This window comes from Aspergillus luchuensis, chromosome 4, assembly GCF_016861625.1.
Source record: "Aspergillus luchuensis IFO 4308 DNA, chromosome 4, nearly complete sequence".
NCBI classification, from domain to species: domain Eukaryota; kingdom Fungi; phylum Ascomycota; class Eurotiomycetes; order Eurotiales; family Aspergillaceae; genus Aspergillus; species Aspergillus luchuensis.
In genome coordinates, this window is record NC_054852.1 from 3,483,522 (window position 1) to 3,498,649 (window position 15,128).

The window sequence follows — 15,128 nt, forward strand, 5'->3', positions numbered from 1 at the left end:
TGGATTGGAGTGGGTACCATCGTGTTACTACTACAGTAAAACACGGTTATAAGCAATTATATGAGAAACGCCACTAAATTGCTTATATCAAGGTCTTGCTTATATTGAAAATTCTACCTAAAGTAGCTATGAATATTATTTTACTGTATATTTAATATCTTTCTTCAAAGAATATTATATTCCTGGCATGCTAGCGCGTGTAGAGATATTTAATTAATATTATTCTACTGTTTTTTATATAAGTAGAAATTATATAATGCCTGTAAGGCTCTAGAAAATAATATAAATAATAGAATTTTTATTATTTTATTATTCTTTTTAATCTTATCTTTAACTGTAGTATACTAGCTTAGAACAGTATTATTAATATTAATAACTATATTATGAACCTGCTCTTCCAAAGGATTTAAAAATTATTTAGTTTATATAATATCTTGAATCTATATAGTATTCTATAATTTTTATAGACTAGTAACCAAGTTATATATAATAATAAAATCAGATATATAATTATAAATATTATTTAAAAATATATGTATAAAGCAGTAACAGATTATATTATTTTTAATATTAAAATTTTATATAGATATTACCCAACAGAGTACTTATAAAAAATTTATTATAATTATAAAATTATATTTCTAGTTATATTCAGTTATTATATAAAATAATTATTATTATTTCTAATAAATCTTCCAGATCTGGATAATATCTTAATCAAGTAACTAGTATTATAATATTAAATTAAATAATAATTATATAAATAAAATATTTAATAATTATAATTTAATCTCTTTGTATATAGCAAGATAAGATAAGAAATTATTATATAATAAAATAACCTGCTGGTTAACTATTCTCTAATTAAATTAAAAAAACTATTCTTTGAAGATTATAATAATTATTTAATTTTTTTAATTATTTTATTATTTATAATCTAAATTCTCTGGATTTATACCTGCTGCTTAAAAAATTTAAGACTTTTTTATTATATTAATAAATTATAGAGAAAGATGCTTAGAGATATCAGTATTATAATAAAAATATATATTAATATATATCTTATTTTTTTATATTTAGGAATTAAATGTGTAGAAAAATTATAATTTAAAAATATTTTTTAATATAAACTAGTCTTATTATAGTTGAAGATATTATAAAATATATAAATATATAATATTTTATATATTAAAATTATTTAATTTTTAAAATTATTTTTAAATATATTTTTACTCTTTTTATATTGTTTAAAATTCTTAATATTTTTTTTATATTAAAAGTCTTGAAACCAGCTGTTGCTGAATAATAATATTATCTTATTAAAATAAATAATTAACTAGTATTACTTTGTTTTTTTATATATAATTTCTTATAAAATAATAATATAAGATTACATGTATTTAAGCCAGTTAATAATTATTATTTCTAGTTCTAGTTATAATTTTATTTAATATTATTTATTATTTATTTAGTAATTAAAAATAATATTAAGGAAATTATATCAGAAAGATAAGATATAGAATATAAAAAAGAAAATAATTTATTAATTATATATAACTTTAAACCACTTAGTAAGAGTAATATAATTAAAATTAAGCTTTAACTGGTATTAAATATATAAAGCAACTTTTTGACTATTAGAAATATAATATTATATTTATATAAAAGTCTATTTTAGTATAATTCCTAAATAATAATATCTAAATTAATTATTCTGAGTATCTAATATAGGTAATTTTATATAAAGAAAGATCAGGAACTTAATAATTTACTAGTAATAGAAAATTAAGTAATTTTATATAATATAGTAATTCAGACACAGTGTTCTGTTACTTGTAATGGAGGATTACTTATATAAGATGTTGCTTATAAACATGTTTTACTGTACTTGTTGTCTGTCTATCTGGTTACTTGGTGTTGGTGGTATGTGGGCGGTGGGGAGGATAAGGAGGATTTGGATGTGATATTCTTGTTAATTATATGGTATTCATTGTATTTTTGGCGTCTTGACGTTAGGTGTGGTATGGGAAGTAATGGTGCGGATTGTTGGTTTTGTGTATAGTTGGTACGCGCGACTGGCAGATAAGTATATGTGGCACCAAGAGATGTCGGTCTCTGTATACTAACGAGCATATACAATAAACATATTACTTTCTACTAAATATAAATGCTCTATCGAGCTCGAAACCATACGTAGCATTACAAACATATGAAATAGCATCTTAATAGCTTAACCCTAACACACTACAAAACAATGAAAAATCTATTGGCCATCATCCAACACTACTTTGATATAGCGTAGTATATTCCACGTGCATCCCTAGCATATTGACGTAACCCATCTGCCAAGCACACAATACATCCATGAACCTGGTGTCTAGAGCCAAACGCAAAACATTTCCTGCAGCGGTTACACTCATCCCAAGCACGTAGTACAACCACAGTGCGTAATCCTGACACAGTACTTAGTACTCCCTACCTAACCTAACCAACACGATCAACGATCCTCCACACCTGCGGAAGCGGAAACCTGCAGACGTGTCGGGCTTTGTTGACCTTCGGCTCCCAAGCGGGCGGGCGGCATCTTGTTATGTTAACTGGTATACGAAGAATTGATAGGCTAGCTCACACGCGCTCGGAATTTTATAATCAAACCATGTGGGAACGAGGAATGTTCAGAATAAAAAACTAAAGTACTAGTGTACTTTGTTTTGGTATGATCCTTCGAAACGCATGCACGCATGGATGGATGGATACCAGATAAGGCATCAATCCAACATTGGAGGTGCAGTATACGGAGTAAATCGATTAGTTCGCCAATCACTCCTGACTAGGGCTCAGGGCAAGGGCTGAGTCAGGCGCACACATTCACGACTAAAGTCACAGGGCACAGGTCTTAAATTCTAATCCAATGGGTTTTGTGTGAAAGGATGGGCGGAAATGAGACTCAAATTCCGGCCGCGCGATCGGCATGCGGCTGGGGAGGTCTAGGATATGCAGGGGCTTAGTTGCTTGTGCTGAGGTTGCTTATTTTCCAGGCAGGGAGGAAGGGAGAGGGTGTGTGCCAGTTGGGAGAAAGTTGTTGGAAATGAATTGGATAGATTGGTTTGTGGTTGAAGTTAGGTTGCTATTTACTTGTTGTGTTGTGTTGCTGTTGTGAGATAGATTAATGTGGATTTGTGTATCAATTTTTGGAGTATCGGCTGGGGACATTCTGGCATTCTATGGGTCTGGCCTGAAATGTGATCAAGGGCCAAATATTTGCATTAATTTCGGGACAAAGGTACATGGGGTCCTTGTATGTACCATACCATACAGGCTGCAGCGTAATTGAAGGCATCTTCCAGAAGGAAAGCAACACCAGCTGAAAGGAATAATAAATTAAAAATAAGAGCGAGACTATCAAGGCACACGGCACAGTCTAGACTACTAGATCATCGGCTCCCCGAGCAAGGGACGGTGAAAACTCTGATGGTGGGACTGGCCCTGTGGGGGTGCTTGTTTGACTTTGATTTACTTTGCTGACCATCCTTTCTGGAGGCCTTCCACATTCGGCGGTGCGGACGATGAGGTGAGAGTTAGTCAGTAGGGATTTTATCACCGCCATGTTGTGTAGCATACATGGAAATATCTGCCAGTGCGATAGGTCATTTCGAGTAGTTTCCTCGCATCTCACTATATCATGAGAGATGTAAGTAGATTGGCGGACCATATCTCCCCCTTCCCAATCAGGACACTATCACCGCAATCCATCTAGAGTGCCGCCTTGGGACCCGAGCACGCCCGCCTACCCGAGCACCCCAAAACAACACGTTCCGACCACCACGACCCTGCTGCTGATTTGTATACAACACATTTAATTTCATGAAAATCACGTATTTATCAACATATCATAGTAATTTATATATAAATTAATACTATTCAAAAATAATATTAAAGATTCAGATCCCTAAGCAGATCATACAGGGGATCCTGAGCAGAATACTATATATAAATTAATTTTAATCAAAAGAAGTCTTTTTTATAATGCTACTAGCTGCTGATTTAATTATTATATTAGGATTTTGAAAAGATTAGACCTGTATAACCAGGAATACTATATATAAATATAAAAAAAGATATGAAAAATACTATTTAGAATTTTTTTAAAATATTATTTTCTAGCTGTATAAAGCAGCCAGCGTGGGCGGGTATATAAAAAATCTATATAAGTTAATCAGGCAGTTAACTATATAGGAAAGATACAAACTTCAAAACAGGTAAAATAAGTATAGATGTAAGTATAGATATAAATATAAAAATTATTTAATATTATATAGATTAGAGAAATAATCAATTAAATATTTAACTAAGCAGTTTATGTTTCAGAATAAGTATAGAAATAAATATAATAATTATAAAAGAATAATATCTTTTTATAAGCACTGTAAGTATATTTTAATTTATATTAATATATTACTTTAAAATATCAGATCTCTGTATTTTTATATATTATTTAATTTTTTTTTATTTTTTTATATATATATATATCCTGAGCCTTATCTGTATTCTTATAGATAAGTATTTTATCTTTTATTAGTATAAATATTCTTTTTTTAAATATCTAATACTGTACAGCATAAGATTCTTATAATTAAATAAATTTATATAATTTATAATAGAATAGATTAATACTATAATATTTATATATATAGTAATTTTATAGATATTTATATAATTTCTTTCTGTTAGATTTTATAGTTAAATTAAATAAACAGAATATCTTATTATATTATTCTTCTAGCAGAGAAAGTAATATAAATAAAATATTAATTAATAATAATATATTTGATATCTCTAGAGTATCAGATATATTAGTATTAAATTCTACTTATTTAAATATTATTTATTTATTAATTAATCAAAGACTTAATCTCTGTTATTCTGATTTAATAATATTCAATATTATAATATTTTTCTGTACAGATTATCATAAAAATAAGAAATTATATTTTAAAATATTAAGTTAACCTATTTAAAAATTCTCTTATATTTAATTATTATAGAATTTATTCAGGCAGGTGAAAATACTAATATCTAGTAATTAAAGTAAGTAAAAAGTATATAATAATAAACAGAGTAATATAATATTATTCTCCCAGTATATAATAATAAATTTAAATAAAATATGAGATATATAGCTATTTAATACTAGTATTTAATATATTTATTTAATTATATAGCCGGATCAAGTTATTTATTATACTTTAATTTATAGAATAAAAATCTTTATTAATTAATTTAATATATAAAGTTTATTACTGTAATTCTTTTTTTATATATTAATAATTATTTTATAATTAGAAATTATTTAATTCTATATAATATGGTTCAATTTATCTTTAAAAATAATATATAAAAATATTTTATTTTTTATTATACTATAATATTTAATTATAAATATCTACTCATAATTACTTGCAGTAGTTAAAAAACCTTCTCTGTTTTAAAATAAGATTATAAAAAAAATAATTTTTTTTTCCTGTAAGAACACCACATATATAATTTTTTTTATTAATATTCTATATATTTTCAGCATTAACTTGATATTTTTTTTATATGTTATAAAAAATTAATAAAATACAAGATTATATTAGGCTGTGATTATTTTATATATTTAAAATTAAGATATCTTATCCAGGTTACATTAAACTGTGTATAATATTATAAAAATTATTATAATTAATTTTTACTAATAGATTCAAAGGATTCGTTGAGACAGTTATATTTTTATTTATATATAATATTTACAGCATCATGTAGGATTGTAAAACTAGAAGAAAATTTTTATTTTACTAATTAATAAATATAATTATATATTACTGTTTTATCTGCAGGATTAAGCTTTTAAAATATTAAATAATCCTGAACTAGAGTATTTTATTTATTATAAGTTTAAAAACTAAGTATTAATCTAAACAAATTAAATATTTAGATTATTATTTTAATACTTAGTTAACTAGTCTAAATAACTTTAATTACTATTTCTATTTATTTTTTCTTTATAAGCAGAGTCAGGGAGGGTAGCAGAAGTAATAAAAATAAAGATATATTATATTTAAAGATACAAGAAATCTCTTAAATAAAGGTTGTAGGCAAAAACACAGGCAAGAAAATATAATAAAAGTTTTTAATATTACTTATTTTTTTAACATTTCTAGCTATTACAATATTTCAAATTAACAATAGTAGATAGATTATGAATAAAATCAAATACCGCCGTATTAGGCAATTGATGCTGGAATTGGTGGTGGTGGTGGTATTGGTAGTGTTGGTGGTGGTCGTGGTGGTCGGAACGCGTTGTTTTGGGGTGCTCGGGTAAGCGGGCGTGCTCGGGTCCCAAGGCGGCACTCTATGCATTCGAACCGTTGACGCCGAGCGGAGCTCAGCGGCACCCGGACTTGATCCCGCGTCCGGCAGGGTTTATCCAATGGTGGTCAACGCAATGCAAGTGGTTGCTGGAAGTTCAGCCAAGTTCAATGATGAGGAGTCCATCTCTCTTAAAGTTTCTGATATGGCTCAGGATACTCTTTAATATTGTGACTCCTCCCGTCCCGACAGGCTAACGCCACCACGTAACCATGATCACATACTTTTCTGACCTGCTTCAACCCAGAGCGCCATGTGTGACCTTGCAAAGATCCTCTGGCCAGCCAGCGTTCAAAGAAGGGTTGCCTATCTGCCAGGGGCCACAGAATTCGCTACTTTCCCGGTCGCTGATTGCGTGGAAGTCTTGACACCGGGGAAGGCCGATTTCTAATTGGGAGTCCGCCCGGGGACTGGCCCTACGGAATCGAACTGAACTACTACTAGTACTTCCTGCTAGTAGTAGAACTAGTAAGTCTTGTGGTCGCTTGGGAGCTTGAAGGCGCTAAGTACTTTGCTGTTCCCCTCGGTCTGTCTGTCTGCCTGCCTGCCTGTCCGTATTGGGCAATGGCGTCTATCACATTCGAGAGACGCCAAAACTATGCAGCCTTCAATAGTCTAGAGCCCAGACAGCTTGAGTGTCCTGGAATTTTCACAGAACTGTTCGCCAGACAAATGCCCGGATTCTGATCCTACGAATTTTTAAACTACCGCGTTCGACTCGCAAAATGCGGTCTGTCCAACAGGCGTCGTCCGATATGAAGAGGGTGTGGTTGCTGCCCAGCTGGTCGGCAGCGGTAACGCCCATCCGTAACGCCCATCCACTCCAGCTGTTGCCCAACAACCATGCGATGGCTCGTGGCTTTTAGGGAGTCAAATATTCCATGCCTTATGGTTCCACTGGTTCGAACAGTTGAGCTTGTTCGCGGACCCCGGATCGCAACCATGGATTACCGACGGGCTCATCCGCACACTGTCCATGGAACCGACCGTCGATAATCGTGCGCGCCAGATCAGCATATCTATTGATGTACAGTACTTTGAACCATGGACTGGCCCCATGCCGGAGATGCAGTCACTCTGTAGGTTCGGCTCCTTCGGTAGCATGCCCAGCATGGCTCTTTCCATATAGAGGCGCTGCCACAGACATTGTATGCTCCTACTTGACCTCGCCACAGTGCTAGGCACCCAGGTAGGACAAGCTCTGTATAAGAGAGTGTCCATCTCACGATCACTGCCTTGAAAGATATTAATATCTCTTACTCACGACTGAGCCACCTGTGGCAACGTGACCATGACTCACATTCCTTCGCCCCGAAAACGTGATGTGCTCCTTGCTATGCGGCAGGCTCCCACTGTAGGTACGCACGCCTGCTGAGGAACGCAGCGGCGGCGGAGTGATGGGCTCGCCAATAGCATTGCGCCGCGGTAGTTCTTATCGAGCATGATAGACAGACATGTTGAAGAAGATGACTGGACTTGAGAATCTGAGGATCCCCTCTGTGCATTATTTTCCGTAGCGAGCCTGCCGTTGCCTGTTTCATCGTGTCGCCCAGTCAGGGAGCGAACGCGGGATGCCCAAACAGAGCGGTTCAGATGACTCTTGCAATGGCGCCCATCAATCGGATGATTCATCGCCATGCCGCGGAGAGGGGGTCCTGATAATGGGTATATTAAAGCACGAGTCGCTGTTGGACCTAGGATGATACTCTGCGGCGATTTCTTGAGGGGGAATGTGTCCAGCCTTGTCTGGTCTTGTCCTGACTGACTTTGCAACAGTCTGGATGGGATGAGACGTTTCCAATATCCTGCAGTATTAAACTCTCCTACTACTGGATACAATCACTTCTATTGAGACTCGTACTTGATTGGGTTTCACCCTCCCTGGCCATCCCTCGCCCATCCATCCTTTTTTGCTTTCTGGTGGTGGTTGGGCCTGAAACCACACCCTCAGCAATACTTTACCGTATGGTCAGCAAACGCAACAGACGTGACATGACGGTAACTTTCATCAGCAAGTCACTAAGAGACGAACTAAATCCACCGCACTAAGCCCACTAACCCACTAGCGTGACTCCGCCGCAGCGCAAGAGCAAGTCTGGAAAGATTAATTACCGACGGGATTATACCTGGGAGCCCCACTCCATACCAAGTTTACCGCAGCGCCCGTGCCCTTTCTTTCTGTCTTTTCTGTCTTTGCCGTCCGTACAAAACCGGTTGGCTCCTCTGTGACTCCCCTTCCACACACACACACAACACCCTTCTTGGGTTCTTCCTATCTATATACTACTCTTCCTCTTACACCTACTCTCCCCTGTCGCATCCCTTCCTTGGGTCGCCTCCTGGAAGTTCCCGGCTTATCGCTGTTCTCAGTTGTATATACTATATACCTCTCAAGAGGTCACCGCGTTCCTTAACGCACACTTCCCATCGTTTGATCTCTGTTTGCCCCCCGGAGATCCCCAGGCATTCCTTCCACAGCCAGCCGCCTTTGCCCGCACACCGTTCGGTTAGCGACAACGTTCAAATGCACTCTCAGCACATACAAATCGCCTCCTCCTCTCCCCTAGAAACCGTGCCTCGGTGACGGTCCTCTTCCTCAGTTATCATCGTCATTATCGATATCCCGATTCCGTTGTCCTTTTAAACCCGGCGTCGATCGGCTTGTTGAACGATATCCTGTATAATATACCTGGGTTGTGCTTTTTGTTGTTTGCTGTTTGCTTTCTATACCTCTAGCGATTGTCGTGCTTCTGGGACTCTTTCCACCCCATAAAAAGTTCTCGTTTCGTGTCTCGCCTCGCCGTTTGCAGCCTCGATTTTTATGCGCCTTTCTCGATAATGTACCATTATCCCAGTCCTCACCCCGGGTGGTCTTCCTACGACTACATGACCTCCCCTCCCACCTCGCCTCACTACGCCTATTACGCCACCCAATTTGCCAGTCCCTACGCCTCGCCTCGTGGCCCCTCGAAGCGCCATAATCGTAAAGCCAGCTACGCCGGTCCTAGGGAAACGGCAGGATGGTATTCCGGGTATGGCCATGGAATCTATGAAGCGATGCCGGAGCATGGCACGCCACCGCGCAAGCACGATCCTGTAAGTGCTTCTTTTGGTGGCTATCACCGTCGTCGCAGTACCATGGCTGGTGCGCCCGCCGGTCAGTGGGACTCTGCTGGCGCTCCGCCATCCCATAAGCGACCCATCTTTGTGGATGTGGTCGACGATGGATACGACGACGCCCCCCGATACGTCTTTCGCGAGGAACCCAGTCCTCCCCGTCGCAAACCAACGACGCCTCCGCGCAAGCCAAAGCCACCCACTGATCAATATTTCTACTATAACCAGGTTCCTGCCCAAGATGATGTCGATTCCGCCAAACGCGCCCGGGCGCGTCGCCAATCTACCTCCACTCGGACGCCGTCCAAGCCCAAGCCTGCGCCCGCGGCCAAGCCGCCGCCAAAGGCCACCGAAGAGGACGCTGCGCGGGCCGGTATCCCCGAGGGATACTCGATCAAGAACTGGGATCCGACGGAAATGCCCATCATCCTTCTGGGCAGTGTTTTTGACGCCAACTCGCTGGGCAAGTGGATTTACGACTGGACCGTATTCCACCACGGCGCGTCGACTCCTATGGCAGATGTCGCGGGCGATCTGTGGTTGTTGTTGATCAAGTTGGCCGGTAAGGTGAAACGGGCAGACGAATGCATTGAGCGCATCAAGCGCCGCGATGCGCGGGAGACGGTTGCGGATTTTCTGGAAAGTGGCGAACGCCTGTGGGTGCGATTCAAGAAGCTGCTGAAGACATGTGAACAGTTCATGTGGAAGGCCGCCAAGCGCGAGGGTGGCAAGACGGTGTCGATGGGCCGCAACGCGGGCTGCGAATTTGTGGAGACGATCTTCGGCCGGGACCGCGAGCTAGAAAGCACGGAGAAGTTGATGAACAGCATTCGGTTATGGAACATGCGCTTTGACGCCAACTGCGAGGAGATTCTTCGCCGACCGACCTCAGCTTAGAACGGATACAACTTCGACTTATCCTCCTATACCGACATAGGAACCCCCAAAAGTAATACTCTGATTTGATTTCAACATAAGCGACGGGATGCATTTTTCGCACCGCAACGGAATACAGGCGCGTGAGCGTTGTCCTTGATTCTTCATTTTTATTCTCATTATCACCGGATTGCATTTGAGCGCGTTTGGTTTGGGCTTGGCTCACTGGATTGCTGCTGCGTGTGATTGATACCTACTGCTCGAATACCCCGCTATCAGCGCGGGAAGCTTTTTCTATTCTTACCTTTCCTTTGTGATACATTTCTTTTATCTTTCTATTGTTATGTTTCCTGGGACGGGGATCTGCTTTCTTGACTGGCGTGCTTGCTCATCGGGAACGCGGACTTGATATACCCTCAGCAGCAGCAGTATACAAGTGGCTTCGCTTCGTTCTGTTCTTTAAGATACCATTCTGCGACACACCAGTTTATCATTCGGTTATCAGCGTCGGATACTGTTGGGATGATTCTTTCCTTATTTCCTTTGTTTGTACTGGCACAGCGTACATACTAGATACACTACTACTATTTACCCACTACAACCACGGACCGATAGACCAATATTATACCATTTACACTGCACTTCATACTACGTAGTCTGATTCTGATGATACTTTTACCCCACCACGTAGTGCCTCTTTAACCAACCAACTAGAACAATCCCGTATCTGCATCCATCTGCACGTCACATGCCCAACACAGTAACACCAGACCTGAACCTGATAAGTAAGTAACGGAAGTTGATGTCACTGGACCCTCTCGGCCCCATAACTCTGCATCAATCCACTAATAAGTACCCATCTATCTACTAGTAGTTAGAATAGTACGTAGTAGGGTATTATGCACGTCGCCCAACCCGCACTCACATACATTATGTATGTACGTATGTATGCCACATGGGCCATGTGGACAGACAACAACAGGGCAGGCAACTGACTGACAAACACCTCAGCAGGTAATCATTTGCCCTCCCCCTTCGGATTGCATTGGATTGGACCAACCAACCCAGCCCGCCATCCCATCGGAACTAACGGGGAGTCTAAATTTGGACGAATTATTTTATAAGGGTAAATGCGGTGGATTGATTTGGGATTGAATTATGTGGTGAGGTGGTTTAGGTGTTATTACGGTGGTTCTTGGGGTTATGTGCTGTTGTTGGGGTTGTATGTGTTGGTAGATGGTTGGTTGATGGGTTGGTTGCTTGGCATGCGCGGGTAAAGTAATTAAGTTATGTACATGGTAGTAGGAGATGAAGTTGGTACTTATTTGGGTGAAGTGATGGAAATTCGAATCCGAATCACATATTAGGATGGGGTGATTATAGGAGGTAACTTAGTTTGAGATTTATAGTTGTTCTGGATAATAGGTACGTAAGTCGGTGGGAAATAAAGCATATATGTACATGTATTTGTATAGAATGAAGAATGGTTAGAGTGATGTTATGATGATGATGATGACCTCCACGATCTATCGATCAATCAATCAATACAATTTAGATATTTACTGACCCCGAAAAAGGGTGAAACCGATGGCCAGGGTTACTGTGGCGGTAATCATCCTGGCTGAAACCAAGAAGATAATCCAACAATAGTAAGCCCTACTCACATCTATAATTAAGATTAGTACTACTTATTCTGAATCCCGCAGCTATTGTCATACTATCCTAGAGAGAAAGTGACTGGATATACATCTAGTCGTAGGAGGAAAATAAGAAATATTGCTGTAGCCTACTAGTATATTTCAGATATATTTTTCCCCTCCACTACTGTCTCTAGCATTGAATGGTACTATGGGACCTTTGTGCAGAGTTTTAGGATGATTCTACTATTAACTTTATAAATTTATATATATATATATACACAGTGGCACTAATGGAGTTCTGCCTGTATTCTCGTCATGGAAGGTATGTATGTATAACCACCTAATAATACAAACAGAGGCTCGACCGGAGTGTAACAAAATCAATCAATGAACCGAGGGGATGGAGACTATTTGGGGACAGTTACTGATGCGTAAGTTAGTATTAACCAGTATCACCACTTGCTTTGAATATGGCGTGAAATACTGACTTAATCGGGGATATAACGTATTCTACGGGAAAGCTAGAGTTACCAGCGCACAAGGTATACTAGGTAAGCCCGAAATTGATATTAGTATCTATTTGACGATAGTATATAGCAACTGACAAATGAAGAAACAATAAATTTGAATCTCACGAGACAAAAACAAAGTGAAGAAAACCGAAATAATACAAAACAGGAAAGCCCCTATCGCTCATTCGTCATCCTCAAAATCTTCATCGTCACTGTTATCATCCTCACCTTCGTTGTCATTGTCATCATCGTCTTCTCTTTCCTTTCCCCCTTCTCCTTCCCTTTCGCCTTCGCCTTCTCCATCTCGTTCGTTTCTCTCATTGTCCACCTCCTCATTGTCGATTCTCTCATCCTGGGTAGCGTCATCATTGCCAGCAGCGGCTGCCCATTGAGCGTGTTGCTCTGGCGCCATTGGCGCCGTCAGAACCTCCGCCCGTATGAGTTGGATCGGAGGTACCGGTAGATAATTCATACCCACAATCGTATCATGGTAGCTGTAGCTTACCACGAGAAGAACCTGAGCACCATGGTGGGACTCAGAGCCAGCATGGAAATGATGGGTTACCATTGTGTCCGAATGGTGATCAAACTTGGCAAGCTCAGGCAGTCGCTCAACCACTAAATTGCCAAAGACACTAGCTTGACCAGCAATGAGCTTTTCGGCCGCAAACTCTAGAATCATGTGGAGTCTGTCATCGCGGAATGTCTGGAGCGACTCGCTCAGCGATTCTTTGAGTAGGAGTCGAAACAGTCGGCACCCCCACAGCTCGTCCACATAGGACTTCACGAGTGCTTTGCGATGTTCATGCATCGGTTGGCCGAGTGCTGAGTATCGGGGACCATCCACAAACTGGATTGCTGCGGTGCAGATGCTCACGAGGGTTGACTTCCACCATGCTGCGTTTGTGGGCAATACTATGTAAAGGCTAAGTGTTAGTGATTTTCAAACTATCCAGTAGCGAGGAAGAGGGGAGAAAACAGAGCTGAGACGGACATACTTTCTTTGAACCTCTGGTATATATAGTCAAGTCTCTTAATGAAGTTGACATCCCCGGGCTGGTCCATTGCGTCCATCTTGGCATCCATAAACCAAAAGGGGGAGGTGGCAAACTTTTTGTAGATGAACTGATTGAGCATGGTCTCTAGCAACACTTTTCCAAACACAGAGCGAGCGGCAGGAGGAAGAGAGGAATGAATCTTGTCCCAGTCCTCTTGGACACAGAATCCATCTAGGCTGGCGATAATGGCCTGTTTGTCATCACTGGAGAGATGAAGCATCGAATCTTCTTCACCAAAGCGCCAAGCCCAACCGTGAACCTCCATTTCAAGTTTAATGAATTCCTTTTGGAGATCTGCTGGTGAAGACCCCCTGTGCGGTCCAGCCATAAAGGCCATGGACCAATAATGTTCAATCATCTCATCATACTCCTGTCTCTGACAGAGGTACTTTGCACTGGGTAACAAAGCTGGACCCCCTTCGTTCCATATGTCCGGTATCGATCCCTCCTCCAAGTCTAACATGGCTTCCTTCTCCATGGCCAACTTAGATTCTTCTTCAAAATCCGACCAAGTGCGCTTGAGTCGCTTATGTTGGTTCTGGGGGCTGGTCATAATGACGATGAGTAGCGTGACGAAAGGGCCAGATAGAATGGGTAATTTTGGTTTGGAGTCTATTCAGGAGATGTTGAGAGGAGGTGTCGCAAAATTGGGAGAGTGTGTGGATACGGAGAAAGATGATGGGATTTGAGAGAGAGAAAGAGAGAGAGAGAGAGGAAAATCGGGCAAGGTAAACGGGGGGATAGATGACAAAAGTCTATTTCTTTATTCATAGATTCATTCATCCGTTCATCCATTCAGTCAGTTAGTTCCCTGGCTGCTCATTGGCCCTTAGGGCTACCCGGCTCTTTGTGTGATGTGAGGCATCAACCCATCCGCAAATCTAGCCTGTGTGAGGGTTTCAGCCGCAACAAACCTTCTCGGATGCCATGCAATTGACTGGTAGACGAGTTAAGACAGGGGGAGGGGCCCGCATGTGTGTGAGCGTGACAGAGAGAGACACAGCCAGATGAACATGCGAACTGGACGCCATTCTAGTGCAGTTCAAAGATAGCATCATACATTGTAATCTAGTTGTAGTAGGAGTAGTAGTAACTCTGAGTGGCATATCAACAAACATAAATAGAGCCAACTGGACGCACTTCCCTCTTTATTTTTCTCAATCTCTTATCTTTCTTCCTCTCTTATACTCTTGTGGTTATATTTTCGGTTTCTCTGACTCCCTTACACACTCCCTTACACACTTCGATTATCCATTATCTCTAGTATTTCAATTTTTCGCGCGCACCATAGACCATCATTGTTTCTGTTCACGGCACTAATAGACAGACTACAGCCGCACTTACTAATTATGGAGGAATATCTCAGATTGTGATAGTATATAGTTGCTAGATAGACTAGAATGACATTGCTGTTTTGATATTTGCTTACACTGGCAGGGCAGAGAGAAGAAATGGGGAGAGACGGACAACAGAAAGAAAGCCCATTCAATGCTAATCCATCATCATTCATCCATCAA

General features: G+C 39.4%; 2 protein-coding genes across 2 annotated transcripts; one reads left to right on the forward strand and one right to left on the reverse strand.

Annotated features, from left to right (window-relative positions):
* Nucleotides 1–9,246: 9,246 nt before the first annotated feature.
* Nucleotides 9,247–10,422, forward strand: AKAW2_41231S (uncharacterized protein; the record flags this gene model as incomplete). The annotated part of the gene is made up of 1 exon (XM_041689647.1): nt 9,247–10,422. The coding sequence occupies one exon, from the start codon at nt 9,247–9,249 to the stop codon at nt 10,420–10,422; it is 1,176 nt and encodes a 391-aa protein (XP_041543311.1).
* A 2,312-nt stretch (nt 10,423–12,734) lies between these two features.
* Nucleotides 12,735–14,164, reverse strand: AKAW2_41232A (uncharacterized protein; the record flags this gene model as incomplete). Its single annotated transcript, XM_041689648.1, has 2 exons — nt 12,735–13,468; nt 13,552–14,164. 2 exons carry the CDS (start codon nt 14,162–14,164, stop codon nt 12,735–12,737), a joined length of 1,347 nt encoding a protein of 448 aa, XP_041543312.1.
* Nucleotides 14,165–15,128: the final 964 nt, after the last annotated feature.